This window comes from Apodemus sylvaticus, chromosome 17, assembly GCF_947179515.1.
Source record: "Apodemus sylvaticus chromosome 17, mApoSyl1.1, whole genome shotgun sequence".
NCBI classification, from domain to species: Eukaryota; Metazoa; Chordata; class Mammalia; order Rodentia; family Muridae; genus Apodemus; species Apodemus sylvaticus.
Window position 1 is genome coordinate 64547754 of NC_067488.1, and position 25595 is coordinate 64573348.

A 25595-nucleotide genomic window follows, 5' to 3' on the forward strand; every position below is an offset into this window, starting at 1 on the left:
GGGGACATGTTGAAACTAGTGATGGTGTGTCATCACTGTGAGGTGAGGCATGTGTATGTGTTTGGGGGAGTCCGTAAGAAAAGGATGTGACTAAATACTGGTTTACAGAGACACTTGGTGATCTTGTACAGTAGGACATCATTTCAGTTCTGGTGCAGTTTTGCTTAAGTACAGTAAAAATAATTAACAGTATATTATGAATGTTTTCTTGATACTGCTATCTTTTAAATAACAAACGTGTTGGAGCTAGAGAGATGGCTTGGTGGTTAAGAGCAATGACTGCAACCACATGGAGGCTCACAACCATCTGTAATGGGATCTAATGCCCTCTTGTGGTGCGTCTGAAGACAGCTACAGTGTACTCATAAATAAATCTAAGAACAAAAACAAAAACAAGCAAACAACTTGTAACTGTTGATATTGGGAGGGGCTACAGGTGCCATGACACTCATGTAGAGGCCAGAGGACATCTTTGTGGAGGACATCTTTCTCTCCACCTTTAAGTTGGGTTCTTGGGATTGACCAAGATCATCTAGAATCTGAAGTAGAAGGTGAGGTAGACCAGATGGCATAGTGGGTGAGGGTGAGTACCAGCCTCCAAGCTAGGTAACCTGAGTTTGATCCCCAAAATCCAGGTGGGGGGGGAGAAAGAAATGATTCTTGCAGGTTGTCTTCACACACACACACACACACACACACATTCACTCACTCACTCACTCACTAAGTGTAAAAATAAGACAAATGAACCAACCCAAATGCTATTAAGAAGAGGCCACAGACTTAGAACTTAGGGTTGATTCCACCCTAATGGCAATAGAATAGAGACATGTTCTGCAACCAGACTTCCAGTCCTGTATCTAGTTAAGAGCTCTAAGGGCTAAATTGAAGGGCTAGTGAGTCATGACTGCCCCCCCCCCCCATAGACTTCACACCCTAAGTCACACCTTCACACCTTCATGACTTAGTACCCTAAGTGCTAAGGAGTTTGATGATAGGGTCAGCAATGGGGAAAGGTAGGGGTCATTGACTCAGGAACGTACGGTGGTCGGAGCACACACAGTTGAAGAATGGGGTGTGAGGGATGTTGATCTAGCATCATTATTGCCGTGATCAATATGGAATTACAGGGATGGAAATCTAAGGGACTGCTTTGTGATCCGAGCTCCTCCCTTGCACCCCTATTAACCTTTGCAGAACTCAAAGTTTGCATAGAACCCTCCTGGCTTCTTAGAGGCAGGAATAATGTTACCACTCCTGATCTCATGTTAACTGGATTTTTTTCCCCATTGCTTAGCTTCTACCAAATTTGGAGTAAATAATAAAATTTGGACTGGCCAAAGAATGTTACAATAGGATAAACCAGGAAGAAGAGTTGAAGTCATAGGACTTAGTAACTCGATGGGAAAACGGACTCAGAAGGATGAGTGCTGAAGTGGAAGCTGCCTGTCTCCTTAATGAAACATCATGGTACCCACAGGGAAGCAGAGATAGAGTCTGTTTCCATTTAGGATCTGAGAGGAACCGCTTCTCTTTTAAGGGTAGTTATTGCTTGTGACATTTTGAGTAAGAATGTCCCCTATAGGCTCATGTCTTTGAATATTTGTTTTTCAGAGGGTGTCCTACTTGGAGGCGGTGTCATTATTCTAGTTAACTGTCTCTCTGCCTCGTGGTCATATCTCTCAGTATGTAAGCTCTCAGTTACCGCTCCAGCGTTATGACTGCCTGTCTGCTGCCACACCCCTTACCGTAGCAGTCAGGGACTGGATAGCCTTCTGGAACAATGAGACCCGAGTTAAATGCTTTCTTTTATTAGGTGCCTGGGTTAGGATGTCTTAGCATAGAATAGAAGACAGCATAAGACACTGTCTTCTAAGAATTATTGTTAATTCCCTGAAATTCTGAGTTAATTGTCCTCAACCTGCTGAAAAAAATACATGTTCCCAAGGAAGAGTTCTGAGTACTAATTTCTTCAACAAATCTTGATTTGGCATTGATTTTGGATACTACACTGAATATTCAGAAAAGAAAATTCTGTATCTTCGGAGCTAGCACTTTGGTAAGAGAGACTTAAGATACAGAATAAATAATATAAATAGGGAAAGTTAATAGGAATTGCATGAGAAAGAGTGTGTGTGTGTGCGTGCGCGTGCGTGTGTGTGTGCGTGCGCGTGCGTGTGTGTGTGTGCGTGCGCGTGCGTGTGTGTGTGTGTGTGTGTGTGCACGCGCGCGCTCGCGTACACGTGTTTCATCAGTTGTGGGTGTGTAACAGTTGTAAATAGAGTGTTAAGAGTGTATCTCACTAAGAATTGGAAAGGCCTGCATATGGAATTGGAGCAATCTGGAAGGACAGATGTCTAAGCAGGAGTGGCCTAGAAAAAGGACTTGAAACAGACAATTTAGTGATATGTTTGTGGACATGGAAGGCAGTCCACCTGGCTGTAGTAGACTGGCAGATGGGAGAATTGTTGGTTTGGGGCTTTGTAGGTCATTGTCAAGACTTTGGTTTCATTGTTAAGTTGGAAAGCCATTCAGAGTGAAACTTCTCTGAATGAGAGGAGGGTTCCCAGCAGAGTCCCTGACCTACATGTGGGATCATTTTTCAATGTGTTCAAAATGTACTGTGAAGAAAAAGAGCAAAAGCAGAAGACTGTCAGGCATGGCAACTGTTTCATATTGCACGTGATACTGTCATCTGTGGAGTTCATGCTCAAGAACCACACATCCTAGCTATGAAAGGAAGGAAGGAAGGAAGGAAGGAAGGAAGGAGAGAGAGAGAGAGAGAGAGAGAGAGAGAGAGAGAGAGAGAGAGAGAGAGAGAGAAGGTGTTGGTTTCATTGATAGTTACCCTTGGCTACATGCAGCCCAGAGGCCACAGATTGGGCAATTGTTCAAAGGAATTTAATATTTAGCTTTGCAGAAGGACTCTCAGAAGAGTAGGAAAAGTCAAAGGTGAGAGAGCCAGTGAGAATTGCTCACTTGGGGGCCATTTTGCTGTGGGTGGTATTCACAAGGTGTGTCAACATTGCACATGTATCGCACACCAGGGAAGAAAATTGTGAGCATGTACTCTGTCTGAACATGGAAGAACGCTCACTCGCTCTGAGTGGGGGAACTCATGGGCTTATTAGCTTTGAGGCTGACAGACATGCAAAGAGGCCATTCAAAGATCTCTGAGTCACTTCTCTGGAAGGCTGGGTATCTTTTCCCAGAGAGATGATAGCAATGAGAACATAGGACCAGCCAGGCCATTTAACTCAAAGCACTAACAAGTTCCATTCTATACATTCTGGAACATCCTAATCATTAAAATTATTACTTCAAAAATGTTAAAATAAACCAGTCCTGTTGATACAAGGCTATAGTCTTAGGCACTTTGTGAACTGAGGCTGGCAGTTTGCAAGTTCAAGGCCCCTGGGTAACTTGAGGAGATTCTCTCTCAAATCAAAGGTGTGAGGGTCTGAGTCAGAGATAGAATGACTGCCTGCCATGTGCATCACTTCTGGCTCAAATCCCAGTACCCCTTTCTACAACCCTGCAGTAGGTAAAAATCCAAAGTCCTGTCAACCAATCCTTAGCATGACAATACCAATTAATGATTGATTGATTGATTGATTGATTGATAACTTTTGAGTTGTGATATACAGCAGAGCAGCAGCATCAGTAGGCCTTAAGGGGAGGAAGCCAGTTCCATGAAGGAGGTGACCGAGCTAACAGGTTGTCGAGCTTCTGCAAATGAGAGTGGAGTCTGTTGAAGTGGTTCAGCGCTATCGAGCAGCCACAGGTGTCCAGGCTGCTCAAGAATGGTTTCGAAGAAGTATGCCTGTAATCACTGTCTTGGGGTCTTAGGCAGGAAGACAGGGGAGCCAGATTGCCTCAGATAAGTTTGAACTTTCTAGCTGGAGTTGTGTGTCAGCTAGGGTGTCCAAAAGCAGGAATACTGGTTTGTGGAACCACGGTGAGTAGTCTTGAGGTGATATAGATGCCAGAAAACTAAAGTGACAAATGGGGCATTTAACAAAATAAGTGTGTGGGGGGGGGGGAGAGGGGAGTACATTGATTTAGGGAAGATATTGGACACACACCAAACTGATAAATGAGTATGTCAAAGCCAGAGTTTGTCTCCTAGACTGTCACAGAAGGTCTGTGAGTAGATTGTTTATGAATGTTAGAAAGAGGTGACCAGGATCCAGCATGAGGTTGGTGATCTCATCCTGAACAGAATTCCAGCCTGGACATGTTATTATTTTTTTTAATGGAGTTAATTAGACAGGTGAGGTAGGTGAAAGCTACTCTATATTTATGTGCTTTGATTTTTAGTAAGGGAATATAGAAGAAAAAGCCTGCCTTTGAATTCAAAATGAAGCGATATGGTCCTGGAGATTGCTTACCAGGCAATTGATCTTTAGAAGAATGTGGAATAATGGATAAAAAAAAATCAATTTACAGAGGAGGTGAATCAATAGGAAGGAAAGTAAACTCCTGCCTCTGATTCATAAATACCAGCTGTGTGAGTAGAAACCATGAGGGTAGAAGCTAAAGGCTGGTGACGTGGAAGGTCCAGGCATTGGCTAACTAAGCACAGTAAGAACTGAGCACGCGATAACAGCGTCAGGAAGTCAGTGACAATCCAGGCTGCATCCAGTGAGGCCAGACCAGGCTTCTGCTCAGGGTTGGTGAAGCTGCCTCGCATTCTAAGTACTCCCTTTGGAGACGGAGCTCACCTCCCCAAACTGAGAGGTGATTCCAGATAACTTTCCAAGAACATGACACCATCAGGCAGAAGCAATTGGTAGATGAAGATACAAAGTAAATTTCCCCTCCCTCCTTTCCTTCCTTTCTTCCTCCTTCCTTCCTTTTCTTTCCTCCTTTCTATTTTTTAAAAAATTTAAAATTTAAATTAGGAGTGTTTGTGTGTGCATATGCATGTGTGCGTACATGTGTGTGTGTGTATGTGAACACATGCGCATACTTCAGCATGCACTCACATGCTTTTAAGCATGCAGGTACCCAAGGAGGCCAGAAGTGTGGCATCCCCTTGAGCTGGATTTGCAGGCAGTTGTGAACTGCCCATCATGAATGCTGGGAACTGAGCTGGGGTCCTCTTAGAGGGCAGTATGTCCTCTTGAACTCTTAAGAGTCACCTCGCCAACCCTGGAAAGCATAGTTTTCAGGGCTGAATGGGACGTAAGGATAGCTGTCAGACTGTATTCTAGTAGGATGGCTTCCCTCAGTAGAAACACCTGACAGCCCTGCGACTTTTAGATGTGATCACATGAACAGGACCAGATGGGAATAATGAACAGGTGAATCAGGACGTGTCTGTCGGTGGGTGGGAAGACAGGCTGTGGATGGATCACGTCGAGCAGGCCTCACTAACGGGATGTGTGGAGTGATGAACACCGGCTGGGGCTGTGAATATCCATTGCCTCCGCCTTCGATGCGCCTGGTTTATTTCACATTGTATTTTGTTCATACTCACACTATAATGATCATCAGCTGAATCACCTGATCGATTAAAATCCTTCCTTCCGTATAACTGTTCGTTCTACCTGTCTTTACCTTCTTTGTTTTCAGAAATTCATGACTGATAAATGCCTTGTGAATCTTGCTTTGCAAAGCATCACATTGCACATTCAGTGGACTTTCTGTTGTGTGGGGATGTCAAATTTAATTTGACAGAAACATGGCAGGGAAAGCAGAAGCCTTGGGCACTCTGAGTGGTTATGATATCTGCGTGTACCATGAACCTCATGCAACTACAAAGCATGGAAGCACAACACAGGAATCAACACAGAACACAGGGAAGAGCCTGCTGGGCCAGCAGCCTGACCATGCCGTGCCATAGCTAGGGTGTGGAGATCTGTGATAAAAATGTAAAGAGAAAACACAGGATGTGGTGGGAATATGGCTACACCAGGAACTCACAGGATTCCTAGAAAATTGAAGAGGAGGATCAGAGGGATTGGCACTGTGTCTGTGTGTTCTTCCATGTTTTGCATCTTACATACAAAATCTTTTTTATTTTCTAAAACCTCCTAGTCAACTGCAGTTTTTACTATTTCACCAATAGAAGTAAAAGGTGCGTCTTTATTATAAGCCTTAAATTCTTTTTTTACATTGTGTGTGTGTGTGTGTGTGTGTGTGTGCATCTTGTTCTTCATGTGGAGGTCGCCCTTGCACTCTGAGCCATCTTGTTGGTGCTATGAAAAGTCTTAAGCAGCATTCCTTAAGTCAGTCTCTGGTGAGAAACCAAAGACTCATTTTTACCTAGAAGACCCAAGTGCGTTTATACTTCCTTCCAAGTCACCTTGTGAAATACAGATTAATGTAACCTGACAGATTGTAATTACTACCAAACAGCATCTTCATTAATTAGAATGAGCAACCCAGCCCCGAAGTGTTCCATTCTATGGTGTTAACATGAATTAGAATATATCAAGTCTGGACCTGAGTTGTTGCTAGGGTAAAGTTTGATCTCAGCTAAATGGTCTAAAACAGAAACAGGCCGTCAGATTTCACAGGAGGTTCAGCGGGCTTTTGTTCCGTGCAGCTTCAAGTGCTTTTTGTTGGTGGTTTATAGGGTTCCTACTATGAACCCAGGCTGGTCTTGAACCTTTAATCCTCCCGCTTCAGTGTTCCAAGTGCCAAAACCACAGACATGCACCACTGTGCCCTTAAACTTAATGCATATTTAATGTAAATGTGTGACAGTTGACCTGAGAAGGTTGAAGAAGAGATGAGTGTCTTGAGGGACTTCTGAGACTGTAAAACCATGTCCAGTTCCTGACAGGAACTGTTCTTCTGTAGGCAGAAGCTGTTCCAAAATCCACACTAGGAAGCGGAGTCTGAAATGGAACTGGGCACCAGAACCTTCTGTGCCCCTGCGTGGCTCCGCCCTCTGGCTCCTGCAGGCAACTTCCTTTTTGCTTTAGGTCTTCTACTTCCCTGTAAGGAAAAAGCAAGAAGGTCAGTGGCAGATTTCCTCACCAGCAGGTGGGACAGCAGCTAGCTGCCCAGGGATTGAGAGATGTTTGACTGATGTGGAAAACGTGTTCATGAAGTTACTCAGAGAACAGCCTTAGCTTAGTTAGTGGTCATGAATGTTGTAGAAAGTATTTGAATCACGGTTTGGGGTTTCTACTCCACCTTGGCCATATAAGTTCCCACAAGGAAGACACTCTCACAGCCTTTATATTTATAATAAGCCTTAAACAGCACAGTAGCTGGGCAACTGCTTACCCCCCCCCATGCTGTTAGAATCTACTTTCCTACTGATAACTCACCGAATTATATTTATTATGTTTCCACTGGGCTGCTTTTGGCTCCGACTGGGCTAGCCCACAGGACGATGGTTTTTGTGGCTCTGCTAACCCATGTAAGTTCTCCTGTAAGTTCTCTTCTTCCTCAGTCCCCAAGCCCAGGAAACCTAAACCCCACCTATGTCTCTTCTGCCTAGCTGTTGGCTGTTGGCATATTTTTTTCACCAATCAGAATTAACTTGGGGGCGGGGTCACAGAGCTACTTGTGAACTCCCAATCTTGGGGGCCTGCACTTAGCATTGCAATAGACAGTAAAAGACAAACCTACAACACGTGAATGCCTAGCCTAAGGCAGGCCAAAGCACTGAATGAACATCCCTCAACCAACCACACCACTTTCCTTGAAAGTAAGGTCATGTGATGTCACTCTGTAGGTATCAGAACTTGGCTTCATTCTTAGAAGACCAGGCTATAGTAGAAAACTAGGCTAGAGCATTGATAACTTGTATCCCCAAGGAAGTACTCTTATTAGCTCTTGCATACTGACCAAATTATCAGGGAGTTGGGAATTAATTATACCCATCAGTATTATAAAATACCAACAGCACAACCAGTCAATAAATATACTAAGCCCTTTCTAAAACTCACTAATAGAATTTTTAATGAATTAAGAATAAGACCTATTTAAATTATTCAGTCTCGAATAAACCACCATCAACTTCACTAAATTTTGCAGTAAAAATTTATTCATTTAGTCATTCAATATTTATTAACCCATGTACAAAGTGGGGAAATAAAAAGAATGCATCTCACCCTCAAGGCCAAAGGTGGGACAGTGTCCACCTCTGTGTCAGCTGCTGTCTGTGCAGGTGATGCTGGCTGGCTGGTGGTCAGAAGTCTGAGGTGTGTTGTGGTGTTTGGTCAGTCTTAGTGTGCACAGAGAGCTACCTGTGAGTCAAGATTACCTTGATATGCTCTCAACATACAAAGGACCACAGCACATAGTCCTTGTTCCTGGCTAGAACCTGAGTGTATTCGCGTAAACCTTACAAAGATAACATACTATATGGCTAGACTGGTTTTGCAGGAAGTAGTAATATTCCTCAGCTCCTTTGTTCCCTTCATCCTCCTTCTCTGAAGCCACTCTCCCATCACCACTGTACCATCCACTGGTACCCACTCTTGTAAATGCCTCCTTAAAGAATGCAAGCCAGACCATCCCTTTCCAGCACAGTGGAATCTCTCCCCCACTACTTCATCTGCCCCATTGTAAAATGTCACGGGATAAATGGGGAATTAATTTCAGTTGATTTATTTAATAACATTTACCCATTTAATGTTTTTGTAACTCTCTTGGGAAATAGCAATGAAGAGATGGCGCAGTCTGTGTCCCCGTGGGGCATACGTTCTAGTGAGAGACAGACATTAATTAAGCCATTACACAAATAGCTCAACAATTAGAATATGAGACATGACATTTAAGGAGAGGGAAGGTGCTCTGAGTTAGGGAACCTCAGCAGGCAGGCAAGGGAAGATCCCGGGGCTTTACCATGGAAGGTAAAGGCGATCCGAGAAAATGGACCTACGGCCCAAAGATAAGAAGACTGAACACTGTGAGCAGGTGCAGCAACACCGACCTGAAATCTCGGCTGCACAGGAGGGTGTGAAGCAGGAGGATCTGGGGTTCAAGGCCATCCCAAGTGTCACAGAAAGACCCTCAGCCTCATCCCAAGCAAGCACACCAAAGACACAAAAACACTAAAGAAATAGAGAAACTGGGGCCTGCGTCTGGATGGAGTTACTAATTTCCTACAACGTCTTCAGCAACCTCTGCAAACCTGCAAGGTTAGATCCTTGGTCCTGTCTTTTGGCAACTAAGTATAAGACTTTAGCCAAGTGGTTACATTAAATATTCTCACTGGAATATGTTACCTCAAGTCAGTGCAACAAACACCCATTGATTGCTTTCCCTGGTGTTAACAGGTTAAAAGAAAAACAAGTTTTCCCTTGAGGGTTATATAGTCCAATTAAAGTTATCGATAGTATACACACAAACACATGACATGATATCACATATGTATGGCATTATTCTATGGTAATTTATATAGTGCAATATTAGAATTGTATGGAACTGTAGCTGCTCTTAACTTTAAAGTCTTACATTTTACACTGAATAACATGGGCCTACATAATGTTCAGTATACTAGACCTTAAAACAGTACACTGAAACTTAACATATTGATTAATTTAAACATGACCAGCAAATAAGCCAAGGAGTGATAATGAAATTAATAGTGAATCATATTACTATTCATTAGCATATATTAATATAGAATGTGTTTTTGATTTAGCAGAAGAAATGGCTTTTTTTTTTTTTTTTTTTTTTTTTTTTTTTTTTTTTTAGAAATGGCATGTTTTAAAATGTATTTTTCAGGCCTGTGTGAGAGTAGACAGCCGGGTTTTCTTGTTTGCTTATGTCATAGCAGATATTAAAGATTAGTAGCTCTTAAAAACATTTGCTTGTTTCCTCATGCAAAGGGAGAAAACAATGTCACATTTTATAACATTACCTTCAGACTCAACAAAAAGCCATATGAGGAAGCAGTTAGTCAGTCAGGATGAAAGCAACAGTGCTTACTAATACCTGCTTGAGGTTTTAGGATACAGTCATTCATGACAAATATGTTTTCTCGAAAGTATCAGCTAGCTACCTAAGTCTTTATAACCATATTTCAGTCCATTTCTGTAGGATAGAATGCTTCCCTGGTGCAGAGGGACATTTGAGTGAACCGTTCAGAAGTGCTTTTTCGGGGGACTTGAGGGGACTTCGGGGAACTTTGACGTGGAGATAGAGAGCTGCGCTTTATGAGAGCCCCTCCTTTATATGCTTGTCAAACAGTTGGGAGGTGAGTGTGCCAGATTGTTAGGCTCTGCAGCAAGGGGGAGAGAGTGGATAGGGACTGACTGCAGGCACCGTGGGGTTGCTGCGTTCAGCAAAGCAGTGATTATCACCCTCCGGTTTTTGTTAACCCTGTTTATTTTATAGATGTGGGTATTTTGCCTGCATGTGTGTCTGGCGTCAGAGGAGGGTATGGGATCCTCTGCAACCACAGATACAGAGGTTGTAAGCCCTCATGTGGGTGCTTGGGATCAAACTCAGGTCCTCCAGGAAGAGTAGCCAGCTCTCTTAACCACTGAGCCATCTCTTCAGCCCACCTTCACCAGTCTTAAGCACTGGCATGCAGATGTTAACACAAGGAAGACAAGCACCATCTTGCATGTTATAGAAATGTCTTTGGCCTTAGGATACCCTCCCCCAAAGGGTCAGGAGTTTTCAGAGGCATGGGCAACACACATGAACTGGCTTAGAAGGTAACGGGAGAACTAGAATTTGGATGGGTGGCTAGAGGAGGGGTAGGGGGAGATTATGAGAGCAAGAAGGTCACAATTAAAACCCTGGTTAGAAAAGGTAAGGTTGGACTGGATAGTTAGAATAGGGAGGGATGTGTTTGCAATCTATAGGTCATAGTCAGATCAAGAGCTATACCCAGCAGGGACATCCAGACTTTCCTTGAAATCACTGGGAGCAGCTGAAGGGTTTTGTCCCCTGTGGGACTTGAGCATGTTTGTTTAGAAGCACTCCTATGGAGCAGTGCATGGGGTGAATTGGAGAGCAGAGTGTATAGTGTGAATTGAGAGCCCGGCACAGGCTGAGTGCTGTGATCCAGTTGTGGAGAGCCCAGCACACGGTGGGTGCTGCACTGAGGGACCTGAGGATTAGGGAGATGGCTTTGAGAGCTGGAGCCAGAAAGGTCAGAGGTCATCTGCACTGTATTTTATAGCTCCGGTCCTTGCAAAAGGCATTGTTAGAGAAACAGACACAATCTGGGTGTTTCTGTAAAAGGTCCCCGATAAGACTTCGCCCTCCCAGATGACTGAGAAGCTTCATTCTGATAACATATTTCCCCTTCAAGCTCCTGCCAGGCTTCCAGCCAGTGTTCCTGTTAGAGTCACTGCAGTTGAAGTCATCCCAGTGGCTAGCACATTGTCTTCCACTTACCTTCTCTGACCCAACCTTTTATCTATATTGTCTGTTCATTATTCTTTCTGCATCCATTTTCCGGACAATGATGTGCCTTCTTTTATTGGGGTGCACCCGATTCAGCAGTTCGGGGGTCAAACTGCTTTTGCAGAGTGCCTGGGTTTGGTTTCCAGCCAGTGTGGGTCAAGTGGCTCACAAATCCTATAATTATAGCTCCAGGAGAGCTGCTGACCTCTTCTGGCCTCCTAGAACACTAAACATACATGTCGAAACCTACACTCAAACACATACATACATTTACGTAATAAAAAATAAATCTTTTTTTAAAAAAATAAGCGTTTTTTTTTTTAACTATGCCGCATGGGAGGACAGAGTATAGTTTAGTGGTACCTTTATAGCTTTGGCATACTTTATATATTTGGGGAATGGGACCTTCCACTTTAGTACTTTATTTATTTATGGAACGGGACTTTCTTCCACTTTTGTCCTATTTTCCTCAAAACTGAATACAGTTGAAATGTGTCCGATACTTCATCCTAAAGCACCAAGGCTCAGTTTCATAGAAATTCATCAAACTCAACCTGGTTTCCACTTCAAAGTCAGTTAGACGCAGCGAATGATAGAGTATTACAGTACCCACTAAAGGCAGCTCATAGCCAGGAATGGCATGAGACAGACAGACAGGGAGAGACATAGAGATACAGAGACAGAAAGAGACAGAGAGAGAAACAGAGACAGACGGACAGAGAGTCAGATGGAGAGAGGGGGAGAAGGGTGGCAGTGTGAACACCCAGTGATGACAGGGTTACTAAATGCTCCTGACACAGGAATCAGGAAAGGGCACATTTAATAGAGAACACTGATGGGTTTCCCTTACTGGCCTTTGTACCCCAGACTTTAAGCTGGTTGTCTCAGCACAGAACCCTGTCTTCTCACCGTGGCCCTATTAATGGGTAATCCTGAAGGGATAGCATGCATACACCAAGGCACGTGACTGATTGTCGGCAGTAGAGTTGGGATTTGAGCCTAGATCTCCTGGACCCCAAAGTCCTCATTCTTTTTTCTCTTTTTGGCCTCCTAAGTAACAGTATGCACTATCTTGATTTAAGATACCAAAAATACCATATACTGTTAGATAAAAGCTTAGCCACTTTTAAGACTGTGTGTGTGTATGTGTATATGAATATGCATATATATGCATGAGTGTATATGTGTATATATAAACATATATACACATATACACATATGTGTATGTATATGTGCATATATGTATATATATTTGTGCACACATATGCATGTATATATGTATATGCATATACATGTATATATTCACATGTTATATACATACATAAAAATGCACACATACATATATATACATACACACATACACATACACACATACATACATATATATGTATGTGTGTGTATATACACACACAGCTCCTAGCCATTTAGTGAATGAGCTGCCTTTAGTGGGCACTGTAATACTTTATTGTTCACTGCTTCTGCTGACTTTGAAGTAGAAACCAGGTTGAATTTTTGAATTTCTACAAAGCTGAGTCTTGGTGCTTTAGTATAAAGTATCAGAAACTCCTCAGCTCTCTTCAGCATATATATACACACACACACACACACACACACACATACACACATACATATACATACACACATATGTATGCTTGTGTATCTTTGTGTTCTGTGTGGGAGTATGTGCCTGTGACATTAGGTGCCCAGAGAAGCCAGAAGGCATTGGATCCCCTGGAACTGCATTTACAGATATCTGTGAGCTGCATGATGTGGATGCTGGGAACTGACCTGTCCTTTGCAGAAGCAGCAAGAGCATTGACCACCAGCCCACCTCCCTGGCTCTCTTAGAAGCTTTGGAGCATTGAATTTATAGGTCATTCCTGACAACTGAGTGAGGTCTTATAAAATCTTACTGTTACACTTCCATGTGAGGCATTTTAAATGCTTTCCTGCCATCGTCACAAACGAGTCGTTGGGACCGTGTGTTGTGGATCCCATCCCTGCACAGCCAGCGGCACTCGAAGACAGCCTGAGCCGAAGGGGGAAAGCAGTGTCTCTATAGAACATCCCCCAACAAAAGATGACCTACGTGGCCCTTTGCTTCCGAGACTCCGCGTTTTCCTTCCTGTTGGTTTCAATGAAATTAAAAATATCAATTTCCAGAGTAGAGGTCAGTGGACACAATGGCTTGAGAGGATTGTGGGGCTTAGAAAAACTGAGGGAGAAGAGCACCCCTGCTGAGAACCCCGAGCAGCTGAAGAGCTGAAGGTGGTGTGGCTCTGCTCCCAAGATGAGATGCTCACTGAAGACATCTTGCCACATCAGGAAAACCCTCAGATGACTGTCAACCTTACAGGGAAGTGTGAGACTGCAGCCTTGAGTCTGTGAAAAAAGAATCGCACAGGAGGAAAGATCTGAAGACTTTTCTGTGTGCCACTATACCCACAGCAACGTTCTGCTTAGCTCACAGTCTGGATAGCTGTATCGGGAAGCTCATAGTCTGTCTGGATAGCTGTATTAGGAAGCTCACAATCTGTCTGGATAGCTGTATCAGGAAGCTCACATTCAGTTTGTATAGCTGTGTCAGGAAGCTCACCATCTGGATAGCTGTATCAAGAAGTTCATAGTCTGTCTGGACAGCTGTATCAGGAAGCTCACATTCAGTTTGGATAGCTGTATCAGGAAGTTCACCATCTAGATAGATGTATCAAAAAGTTTACAGTCTGTCTGGATAGCTATATCTGGAAGTTCACAGTCTGTCTGGATAACTGTATCAGGAAGTTCACATTCAGTTTGGATAGCTGTATCAGGAAGCTCACAGTCTGTCAGGATAGCTGTATCAGGGAGCTTACAGTCAGTCTGCATAGCTGTATCAGGAAACTTCTGTGTTCATTCTCAGCTGAAGAACCTGTTGGCCAGTGCCTTTTTATTTAAAAACAAACCAGAAACTGTTGGCCTGGGAGCACGTGACATGAACAGTGGAGCAAAGGGGGCAGTTAGCAGCTATGAGCTTGGTGAATGGGTCCTTCTAGTGTTTAAGATATGACAAATTAGATATTTTCAAAGTAGTTGAAATATGGCCAAGGAGGAAGGAAAACACAGGTGGGTGGGGAAAAATATACAGTTACAAAGTAACATTGAAATTATTGTTTCTAAAGACCAAGAATCCTATAAATCAGCTCATAGGTAGGATACCATGAAAATGCACCAGACACCAGGATCCAGTGCGGCACTGTTTTGGTTCTAACCGATTCCAGAATATAAGGTAGGAAGCTTTTCCCTAAACATTCAGAAGTGTAATTTAGGACAGTTATCTTGTTGAGGTGGAATCCCCACAGCATCCTCCTGAAGATGGTGTAGACTAAGATTTCAGACAGATTCAAGGTTTTATGCCAGTGGATAGACAATGAACCCAGACATTCTGACCTGGGCATCTGAGACCTCAGGAGGCCAGCCTCCAGGAGGACGGTCCTTCTCCTCACACACCTTGGATTGTACGTCATCTTCAGCTGGACACTGCCTCTTATCTAGTGGGCAGTATGTTGGAAATTCTTTGTTCTCTCTCTCTCTCTCTCTCTCTCTCTCTCTCTCTCTCTCTCTCTCTCTCTCTCTCTCAGCTCTTTTGTTTACTCTGCCACTGACAGCTGAAAACAAACAGATACGAGTTTATTCCAGAAAAAGAAATTATAAAAGAGTCCAGAAAAGGAAATTATGAAAGAGCTACCTCAGGCACTTTCCCTTTTCATCATTAGATATTTCTTTGATATTTTATTTCTTGTTTTTAAGACTAAACTGAGATTCCATTCCCCGACTCCCTGAAGGTAGAAAGCCCATAGGAAAACAGGAAATTAAAACGAACGAAGTCGTGCTGATGAAATTGGTCACACTGCGGCCCCTAGGGCTTAAGGGAAGGCTGTGGGGGTAGCTCCCTGCCCAACAGGAAGGCACCTGACTGGAGTCTCCCATAAGACTCCATTTATTTCCATCGCTAGTTAATTCTATGTGTGGGGTGCTTTGGGTGGGACCCAGGGCTAGGCTAATACTGTCATCTCGCACCCCAATGGATTCCTTTTAAGGAGATTTTATTTCAAAAATTTTGTTTTCATATGCCTTCTGGTCTAGTTCAGAAAATTTAAGGATATTTAAAATTGTGCAAGAATGCCACTTGACAAAAGAACTGAGCCCTTGTCGTGAGCTGGAGGGAACCAGTAACCAAGATGCTGGAGAAGGCGTCATCCTTGTCATCCTTGCTGGCATCTGGCACGTGGAGTCCTGATAATAGAACCACCACGTTTAGCAAAGGGAAACAAAGACAGAAACGCACACGCCGAATCAGGCGGCCGTGGCGTGTAAGAAGACATGGTAATGATACAGTCCACTATGTACAGGCATCTGTGCCTGGTAAGAAATAACTGAAAATAGCAAGTTCCACCACTGGGGGGGGAAATGTGGAAATAATTTACAGCTAAAAGATAGCACTTTTAAGAACTTGACATCAAATTTAACTTGAGACCAAAACCACGATAAGCCAAATAAGTGGAAGGTTCTAAACATGGAGAAATGTATGGGTTGGCCTTTGTAACCGATGCTCTGTGGTTGCGAGGGTGGCCTGTAATCTGTCATGAAAAGCCAGCCGGTGCTCTGGTGACCTTCTGAAATGAGCACATTTCAGTTTAATGTCCAGATGAAAATAACGGGGTCAGCGCCGCGGAACCGGGGCAGGCTGACGGTGCCTGGAGTTTGTCTCCCTTTCATTCCAGGATGACTTGCTGTGTGCGAGCACTTTCCACAGTCTCTGCCTATGCAGTTCCCGTCTTCCCCATAACCACAGGCTGCTGCCTCTCTAACAGTGTCTTAGCCAGGATTACTCTGCGTCAGGTAGACACCAGTGTCCCCAGTGGTTACTGAACATTACTTCTGCAGATAGCTTGCTGTGGGGTTCCTTCAAGAGTGCACAGGCCCCTCTGCCGGCCCTTCCCTCACATCCCCACCACGGGGTTCCCTTTGAAGATGTACAGGTGCTCTCCCTGACTTAGCAGTCCTTTTGTGACCATGGGCATTTCAGACTGAGCCATACAGGGTCCCATGAGTTTGTTCTGTTCCGTTCTTTGCCCTCTTACCCATTTCCCTGTGTGCCCTCAGATTTCACCACCAAAGCGCAAGAGAATCACCGCTTAAGCAGTGCCGTTAGGTCAAAGGTGGCAGTAGATACTACTTTAAAATGTAGTAATTCCTTTGGGCAGGGCCTGGAATAATGTTAGTGTCCTCTAGTTAAAAGGTACAAATTAAAAAAAGAAGAAAAACTACTAAATACACGGTTTGGCAGCGGTAGTGGGAAAGTGGAAGGCTGTAATCTAGGAAGGGTGCCGCCTGGCACACTCACGTTCTTACGCTGTGCTGGGGGGGAGGGGGTATGTTGTGGGAAATACTAAATAACGTAGGCACCTTCCCACACTACGCCCTCTAGTCTCTGCCCTTGGTCTTGCCGCCTAGAGGCTAGCCCCAGGGAGCAAGGGATTGTGGCTCTCTCACTGTGGATTCTGCTTACATTCCCAGCCATCCACCCGCTGTGGTCAGCGGTCCCAAATCCCAGTAACCCCGTAAAATCAAAACTCTAGAGTAATTTATAATTGTAATTTATATGTCAGTAAATTCTCATCTCACAGAAAGAATATCCACACCATTTACTCAGAGCCAATTGATAATGATATAAATTGCCCACCTAGATAAGACAAATTGTCCTGTAATTATCCATCTCTTATATGATATTCATAGCTACCTGTGGCTATTTAAAGCCATGCAGAATCCAAATCATCTTCCTCTACCTCCATCTTCCTTTCTCCTTCCCCTGTGTTCTCTCAACTCTGGCTCTGAAACCCCTAGCTCCGCCTCCCTTTTCCCTGGCTAGTCACAGGCTTCCTGTTGCACTAACATTTAAATTAACTGCGGGGGTTGGGGGGGACTCTGCTACAGGTGTATGATTTGGACGGTGGTTTAGAGATTCATGTATCAGAGGCCTTTGAACAGGCCGTAGCACTTAGAAATCTGCTTCCAGAATTTAGCCTAATGAAATAGTAATTGGACATGTGCACATATACATATGTACAAGGAAGCGCATCGCAGCAGTGTTTATAGAAGCAGAAAATTGGAAGCAACTTCTGTGTTCATCAGTGGAGGAACTGTTTAGCTAAATTATATTGCAGCTATTAAACACGATGATTCAGAGCTTCACATAAAGCTAGGAGATGTCTCTGATCGATGTTTGTGAAACAGTGTGTGCGTATGGTGCCATTTTAGTTAGTGTGGATGGGAGCAGGCCTGGAAGGATACTCTCTAAAAATATTTAAAAACTCAGCTCATTTCTGAGAGATGACTTTTGTTTTTTCCTTTATACTTTACCGTGTGGTCAGAAGTTATTTTGTAACGAGCATATTTTTTTTTCCATTAGGAGAAAAAGAGTCTTTGTAGTGTGGGAGGCGGGGTCGGAACTCTGAGGTCTTCATACTTGGAGAGGCCCAGGATGATCAAGTATGGTCACTGCCTTCAGAACAGAGAGCCAAGGGGGAGACTGATTTATACAGAAATCACTGAGTTTTTCCTGAGTTCGTGTTGATTGTCACAGAGTCAACACCAAATGTTCTTGGAACATCCTGAGACACACTCTGAAAACAGCCCTCACCTCAGGGCCTATGCTCTGTGAGTGGGCTCCTTTGCCTGTTTACCTCAAGTCAGCGATCTGGAATGCCTGGTCTGGTCAAAGAGGAGGAGCTCCTGTGTGCCAGCTCTGTGTGCCCACACACTTCTGCTTCCCCTGTGACTAATCCGTTAGTTCCTTCTCTTCCCTCCCCTGCTTTCTCCAAATATTTGTCTTTCCCCTCAACCCACAGCCTCCTCTCCTGTAGCTGCAATCCTGGAACTTTTTTGGTTCAATATTTGGCTTTTGACATTGACTCGCAATCTGCATTTTGATCAAAATGAAAGGAGTGAAATTTGTGCTGCTTTGTAGCATGCTTACCTTATTGTACAGAGGAAAACATTTCATTTATTTATATCTCGTATCTTTCTGGTTGTCAGGAAATGGACCTTTGTCATTGGTATAATGCAAATGAAGTTCTGTCTTTTGAGATCTGAATAAAGTCTTTTGCTTAGCTGAACTTGGTGTGTGTGTGTGTGTGTGTGTGTGTATGTGTGGTGTGTGTGTGTGCGTGCGTGCGCACGTGTGTGGTATTGTGTGGTATGCATGAGTGTGTGTGTGTATGTGTGTGTGTGTGTATGTGAGGCGGGGGAAGAGAGATAGTTCAGGGTTTTCTGCAGAATGGATGGTACTATATTTTTAATTTAGTTCTGTTATGAACTAAATTATGCCCCTTCCTCCCCGCATGGTCTTAGAATTAACTACTTTATTTTCCTAGTCATACAAAGCACAGAGAGCATTTCTTGCTACTCTCAAATTGCTCTTTAATTATATGAAAATTTTAATATTTTTCACAGTGAAGCTTCTCAGCTATGGTGGGAAAACAAGCCTTCCCTACAGTCTGCTCCGTGTGATGTGAACGTGAGCATTGTTAGCCCAGACAAGCCTGGAGTACTCCAGTATTAGAGGTTGTTGGGAAATTTCTTCAGATGCGATCAGTTTCACTGTCCAAGGCAAGGGTCAGACTCCCTCATGCATAAGCATGGGTTTGAGCAAAGATTCCAGGACAGCCACATCTCATTCTGATTGTGAATAAATAATTTAAAGTTAGCATTTCAGATGATAATGGATTCTGCTGGATGGAGGTGGGACTGGGTTCCTCGGCAGGGTTTTTGAACACCCCTCTTAATGACATTTGAAATGTGTGAGTCTAGACCAGTGTTGACAGGTTGTTTTGTAGTCACAGAAATACTGAAGGATCCTGGGAGTGTTTATTAGTGAGGGAGTGTTCCACTCTGCCTGCCCAGAGCACACAGGGACCTCCACACATGCAGTCCTTTCCTCAGGTCCCTGTCACCCCCACACCCCATGTCCATCCAGGAGACAGACTCCATATAGACATTTCCCTCTGCTGTGACCGTAGCATCCTCCTTAAGGGAAAGCCCAATGCTATATTTCAACCAGATTACCTAGGTGGACTTTCCCTGCCAAGTTGCTACTAGAAAAGATTCACTTTGGGACATTCTCTCTTACACTGCCCTACAGTAACCTGAAGTTGCACTTGAGTCAGTGACTGGAAAAAGGCCCTGTGTGTGTTTACTTAACAGCAGCCAAGAGGACGGGCAGGTTTTACCTTCTCAAATTCATACTCGTTGAAAGGCATTGAACAAAATAATTTAACTTTTTTCTGTTGCCTTTTGAAATTTCCATACATGATACAAGATACTGTCATGGTCTGTTTCCCCGTATCTTCTGCCAGGATCCTGTCCGTGCCCTATTTCCCTCCCTGTATCATAAAGGAATATTAACTGACCTGATCTAATGCAGTTAAGCACAGTTGCTATTCAGTTCATGTGTCCAGTAGTCGTGTCCTGGTCAGGGGACAGCACTTCACAATGTCCTCTTCCTCTTATACCGCCCTCCTTATCTTCTGTGATGTTCCTTGAGCCTTGGGCAGGGGTTGTGGGCTACATATATGAACAGTAATGAGTCTCAACATTGGCCACTACCTGTCATAATAACACACACGCATACACACACACTTGTCCTTATTCTTGAAAATTTCATAGATGTAAACAATAAAATATCCAACACCATCTCCCATTTCTTTCTCCAAGTCCTCTCCACTGCATCCCTATCTTAGTTGCTTTTCTCTTACTGTAAAGAGATGACATGACCAAGGCAGCAACTTATTAAAAACATTTAATTTGGCACTTACGGTTGCAGATGAGGAAGGTTAGAGTACATGATGGTTGTGGCAGGGAGCACAGGCGCAGGCAGGGAGCACAGGAGCAGGCAGGGAGCACAGGCACAGGCAGGGAGCACAGGAGCAGGCAGGGAGCACAGGAGCAGGCAGGGAGCACAGGAGCAGGCAGGGAGCACAGGAGCGGGCAGGCATGGTGCTGGAACAGAGAAAAAGAGACAGAGCCAGGATCGGCTAGGGCCAAGTGAGTCTGTCTCCTGAACGGACATGGGGTGTAGGGGTGAGAGGGGCCTCAGGAAAGGGCTGCATGCATGGGGGTGCTGTGTGTCACTCAGGGCAGGCAGAGTGGAACACTCTTTTACTAATAAACATTCCCAGGATCTTTGACATCAGGATTTCTGTGATAACAGGCCTTACCTCCTAATCTTCCCAAACAGATTCACCAAGGCCACACCTCCTAATCTTCCCAAACAGTTCCACCAAGGCCACGCCTCCTAATCTTCTCAAACAGTTCCACCAAGGCCACACCTCCTAATCTTTCCAAACAGTTCCACCAAGGCCACACCTCCTAATCTTCCCAAACAGTTCCACCAAGGCTATGCCTCCTAATCTTCCCAAACAGTTCCACCAAGGCCACGCCTCCTAATCTTTCCAAACAGTTCCAACTATGGACCAAACATTCACATGCACCAGCCTATAGGGGCCATTCTTATTCAAACTACCACAGTCCCCAACCCAGCTTCAGTTAGTGTTGCCCATGTGTGCATGGATGTGGGACCGTGCACTTGCACTATCAGTGGGAACAGGTGGAGAAAGAATGATTCTCTCTCCTGCAGCAGCTATTAACTGCTCCTTCTTAAAGGATGGAGTTTGGAGAATACTTCCCCCATCAATTTGGAATTTTGGCTGGCTTTTTAAGGAGGTAGTCACTGTTGCTATGAGTTCATGAGTCCAATTCCCACATCCAAACATAAATATTTAGAAGGGAGTTTCTTAAAAGACTTGAGCACTGAGCACAATGGTTCTCAACCTTCCTCAAGCTGTGACTCTTTAATATAGCTCCTCATGTTGAGGTGAACCCCCAACCCCACCCCAAACCAACATCCACTGTGGGGAGCCCACAACCCAACAGATGCCAGTGTTTTTTGTCTTACTTTGATGCAGTGACAAATGAGTGTACGTTGTGCTTTGAATCCTCATCAAAGGTGAATCATCAGGTGGAGTTGGCACTGGATATTGAACAGTGGGCTCATGGGAGTCTGTTGTCCTCAGGACCAGGTTGGGTGGGACTGTAAACAGATGGAGGGCATTATAGATATGATACTTTAACTAGAAGTTTGCAGACACTTTTTCAGGAAGAAGGTTGAATCATAAAGATCAATAAGCATCACAAAAGATGCTTATTGCCTTGACATTGAAAACGTATAATCCACATATTAAATGATGTCCAAGAAGGACGGAGGCGTGGCCCCTGGTTCTGGAAAGACTCAGTGCAGCAGTATAGGAGAATTCCAGAACAGGGAAGTGGGAAGGGGTGGATGGGGGAACAGGGGAAGGGAAGAGGGCTTATGGGACTTTTGGGGATTGGGGAGCCAGAAAAGGGGAAATCATTTGAAATGTAAATAAAGAATATATCGAATAAAAAAAAGGAAAAATAAATAAATAAATTTTGAAAATAAAAAACAAAATCTATTCATTTAAAAAAAAAAAAAGAAAAGAAAAAAGAAAACATATGCCTGGGCTGGAGAGATGGCTCAGCGGTTAAGAGCACTGACTGCTCTTCCAGAGGTACTAAGTTCAAATCCCAGCAACCACACGGTGGCTCACCTGTGATGAGACTGGACACACTCTTCTGGTGTGTCTGAAGACAGCTACAATGTACTTACATATAATAAAAAATAAATTTTTAATAAAAAAGAAAACATATGCCCAAGACTCTCGGGGTAAAATTTAAGGTGTCCCTTTGATGACCGTAAAAATTACATTTCTCAGTGAGAAAGCTGGTAACTATATACAAGCTCTTGTCTCTAAAATGAGTTTACCTGATAAATTATAACCTTTTTCTGTAAGCTGCTAAAGAGGACTCATTGAGCCTCACATGTTTTGACTATTAGTTTCTGTGTCATTTGACTCAAGCAAAAAGAGTAAACAATTCAGTAAACACCAAGAAAGTAGCCATGGATGTCTGAATTTTCAGTCACTTAAAAAATGACCACCATTTGTTTAGAGGAATTTACATTTTTCCTTCCTCTAAATAAAGTAAAACTTGGGAAAAGAAATTTTTTAGGATGCCCGTGATTTTAATGGGCTGCTACATAAGTTAGGCCTATAGGCAAAAATTATATTGAAAAAATCCATTTTTTCCCAGAAACAAAATGTTCCTTTTCTTTTCTTTTTCCCCTCCTTTTTAAATTTTAAACTTGTTCCTTCCTCACAGCTGCCTGGTAGTATGTCTTCGAACAAGAGGTGAGAGGTTTGGATTTTGCAGCAGTAGGAAGTTAGTTGGCATCCTTTTCCCGGCAGCCCATCCTAAGTTCTGTATCAGACCTTTGCCATGAGCGTCACACAGGCAGATGCTGCCAACTGATGGGGTCTTCATACAAAGAGCCATGGTCTTGTATCCCATGCAAGAGGTTTCTGTGCCCACTGGCTGGTTTGGGAGGTAGCTGCTACCCTGTCCCACCATGCAGGGCCTGGCTAGCCTGGGCCACAGTGCAGGGGTGATACATGGCCTGTGTGCCACTGTGCAGGGGTGATGTCTGGCCACCGTGTGCCACCATGCAGGGGTGATGTCTGGCCACCGTGTGCCACTGTGCAGGGGTGAAGCATGGCCAGTGTGTGCCGCCATGCAGGGGTGATGATGCACGGTGAGCGTATGTCACTGAGGTCTACAATGTCACTCAGAGGTCTACAATGATAACCAGGCTTTCCTGTCACGTGCTACCAACTTCCTATTTTGAGAAATTATTCCTGGTTTTCCCTTTCACAGGCCCTTTCCCTCTGTAAGTTGCCGTGGCCGTCACCCGTAATAAAACCCCCATCAAAGGGAAGATTGGAAAGCATCTAAAAAGCCTGTGGCTGAAAAGTACAGAGCTTAACATTTCCATATAACTTTATTCTTCAGGCTTCTTAGTTGTTAAATAACTGAAATGGGAAATGAAAAAATAAAAAATGCAGTAACGTGAGCCAGCGCCTGGGATGCGTCTTGCTTCCGTGGACATTCTGTGCCCTGGACAAGAACAGTCCCTGAACAGAGCCATACCATTCACGGCAGCCCTTAAGTGCACAGGTTCTCAACCTGTGGCTCGAGACCCCTTTAAGAATAGAATGATCTATTCCCTGGGGTCACCTAAGACCACCAGAAAATGTGATATTTACATTATAATTCATAGCCGTAGCAAAATGACAGGTTATGAAGCAACAACAAAGTAATTTTATGGTTTGGAGGTCACCACGACCTGAAGAACCTTACCAAGGTGTCCCAGCTTTAGGAAGGCTGAGGACCACTGGCTTGGAGGGATGTGGGGAGGGAGGCAGGTACCCTTCCTCCTCCAGGGATGCTGTCTCTGCAGGTTGGGTAGCGTGCCAAGCGGAAAGCTCATCAGCATTGGTGAGAAGCTGGCACACACCCTGCCTGAGAGAGAGGAAAGGAAGGGTGCGTAAGAGGGTTTTATGAGTTTCAAAGATTACATCTTCTCAGAAGTGTGGAGAAAAGGAGGTGCTGGGATGGTGATAAAACCCAACAGTTTCTGCGCTAATTGATGCCGAACACAAGCGAGAATTAATCACGTTTAATGAAGATAGTGTGCGGGTCGTTCTGTCAGATGATTGCAAGGCTCGATTCCCCATTTGTTTTTAATGGGGGGAATCTAAAAACCATCACTTACCAGTTAAAAAGTGGTCTGGTTCTTAAACAACGAAGTTGACATAAGCATTTTTTTATTGGCTCTGGGGATACCGACTCTCCTCATAGCAGATTAAACCACCATTTCTGTATGTATGGAAAGTGAGAGACGGGGTCATTTTAAATATATACTTATATATGTTTAAAATATATATTTTTATATATCTATTATATATATATAAGATATATATATCTTTTATATATATATATAAGATATATATATCTTTTATATATATATATATATATATATATATATCTTATTATATTAAGCCAATCTTTTGCTGTAACATCTTATTTTGTTGCCATATTCATTCTCCCACATACCCTTCTTTTTGAGACAGAGCATTCCATTGTAGCCCAGGCTGGCCTGTGGTCCCCCCTCCTCCAGCCCAGGTTGGAATCTCAGTAGCCTGTACCACCATATGCAGCTCAGAGTACAATCTTCCAAGCTCTTAATTAAAGACTCTGTTATCATAGACATTTACAGTCTAAAGTTTGCCTCTCACGTGTGAATTTGTAGGCAAACGCCGGTGACTAATGTGGCTTTGTGTATTTGGTAGCTCCTTTTCTTATCTGTTTGAAGTGATACTGTGGATGGTGAAGGAATGATGTCCAGAGAGACGTCATGAGATAAGACAGACAGGTGACAGGCTCCCACCGATAGTATTAAGTCCCATAGTTTTCTTCTTGCTAACTAATTCAGTCTCTCAGCCAGGAGGATCGCATCCCTGAGCTCCTGTCCAGCCCTGAGTCCCCTCTGCTGTCCAGGCAGGTAGAATCTGGGACCACTGTGCCCTGCACTGTTCCCAAGTACTCTAGGCCACTGCCCTGCTCCTCAAAGCACAGCCGTGCCCCAACCAAGTATAGACACGCGGGAGAGATTAGGGAACTCAGCATGGATGTATGTCTCCCCCTCGGTGAGCTCATGAGCTCGTCAGTGAGTCAGTGAAAGGCAAAAGCTACACACCTGCCAGTCATCACCGTTCCAAAACCTCACACTACCTCTGTTTTCCTTATTCCGCACACAGGAAGAATTTAACGGGAAGGCGGACTCCCTCTTTTTCACCGACGGCCAGAGACGAATCGACTTCGTCCTTGTGTATGAAGATGAGAGCAAAAAGGAGAACAATAAGAAAGGCACTAACGAGAAGCAGAAGGTAGGACTTGCTTTCGATTTAATTCCCTTCTATTCCCTTTAGTATTGTGGAGCGGATGGTGTGTTGGTTCTAAGAGAGCAGGTGGGTGGGTGACTGCTGTGAATCCAGCATCCCTCCGTGTTCTCCAGTGATCCTTCAAGGTGCAGTAGCGTGAGATTTTGTTGATTCGAAACAGATGACCGCCCGGGCTCTTCCCCAGTCAGTTTCATAGGGAAGGGAGAATTTACTTTTAAGGCATTGCACTTTGCATTGTACAGAGCAGATTTGCATGAAGGCACACCGGCCCACACAGAATTTTATTTCCCTCCAGTCATGAGCATTCCTTCTGCCTCTGGAGTCACGTTTCTAGAATCTTCAGGTGGGAGGCTT

At 43.9% G+C, this 25595-nt stretch overlaps 1 protein-coding gene across 3 annotated transcripts in view; it reads left to right on the forward strand.

Annotated features, from left to right (window-relative positions):
* The window catches only part of Ano6 (anoctamin 6), a 176534-nt gene that overhangs the window by 69729 nt on the left and 81210 nt on the right, over positions 1–25595 (forward strand). For all 3 annotated transcript variants that reach the window (XM_052160235.1, XM_052160236.1, XM_052160237.1), the window contains one exon: positions 25098–25226. In XM_052160235.1, the coding sequence (XP_052016195.1) occupies positions 25098–25226 (129 nt within the window). The remainder of the gene's footprint in view (positions 1–25097; positions 25227–25595) is intronic.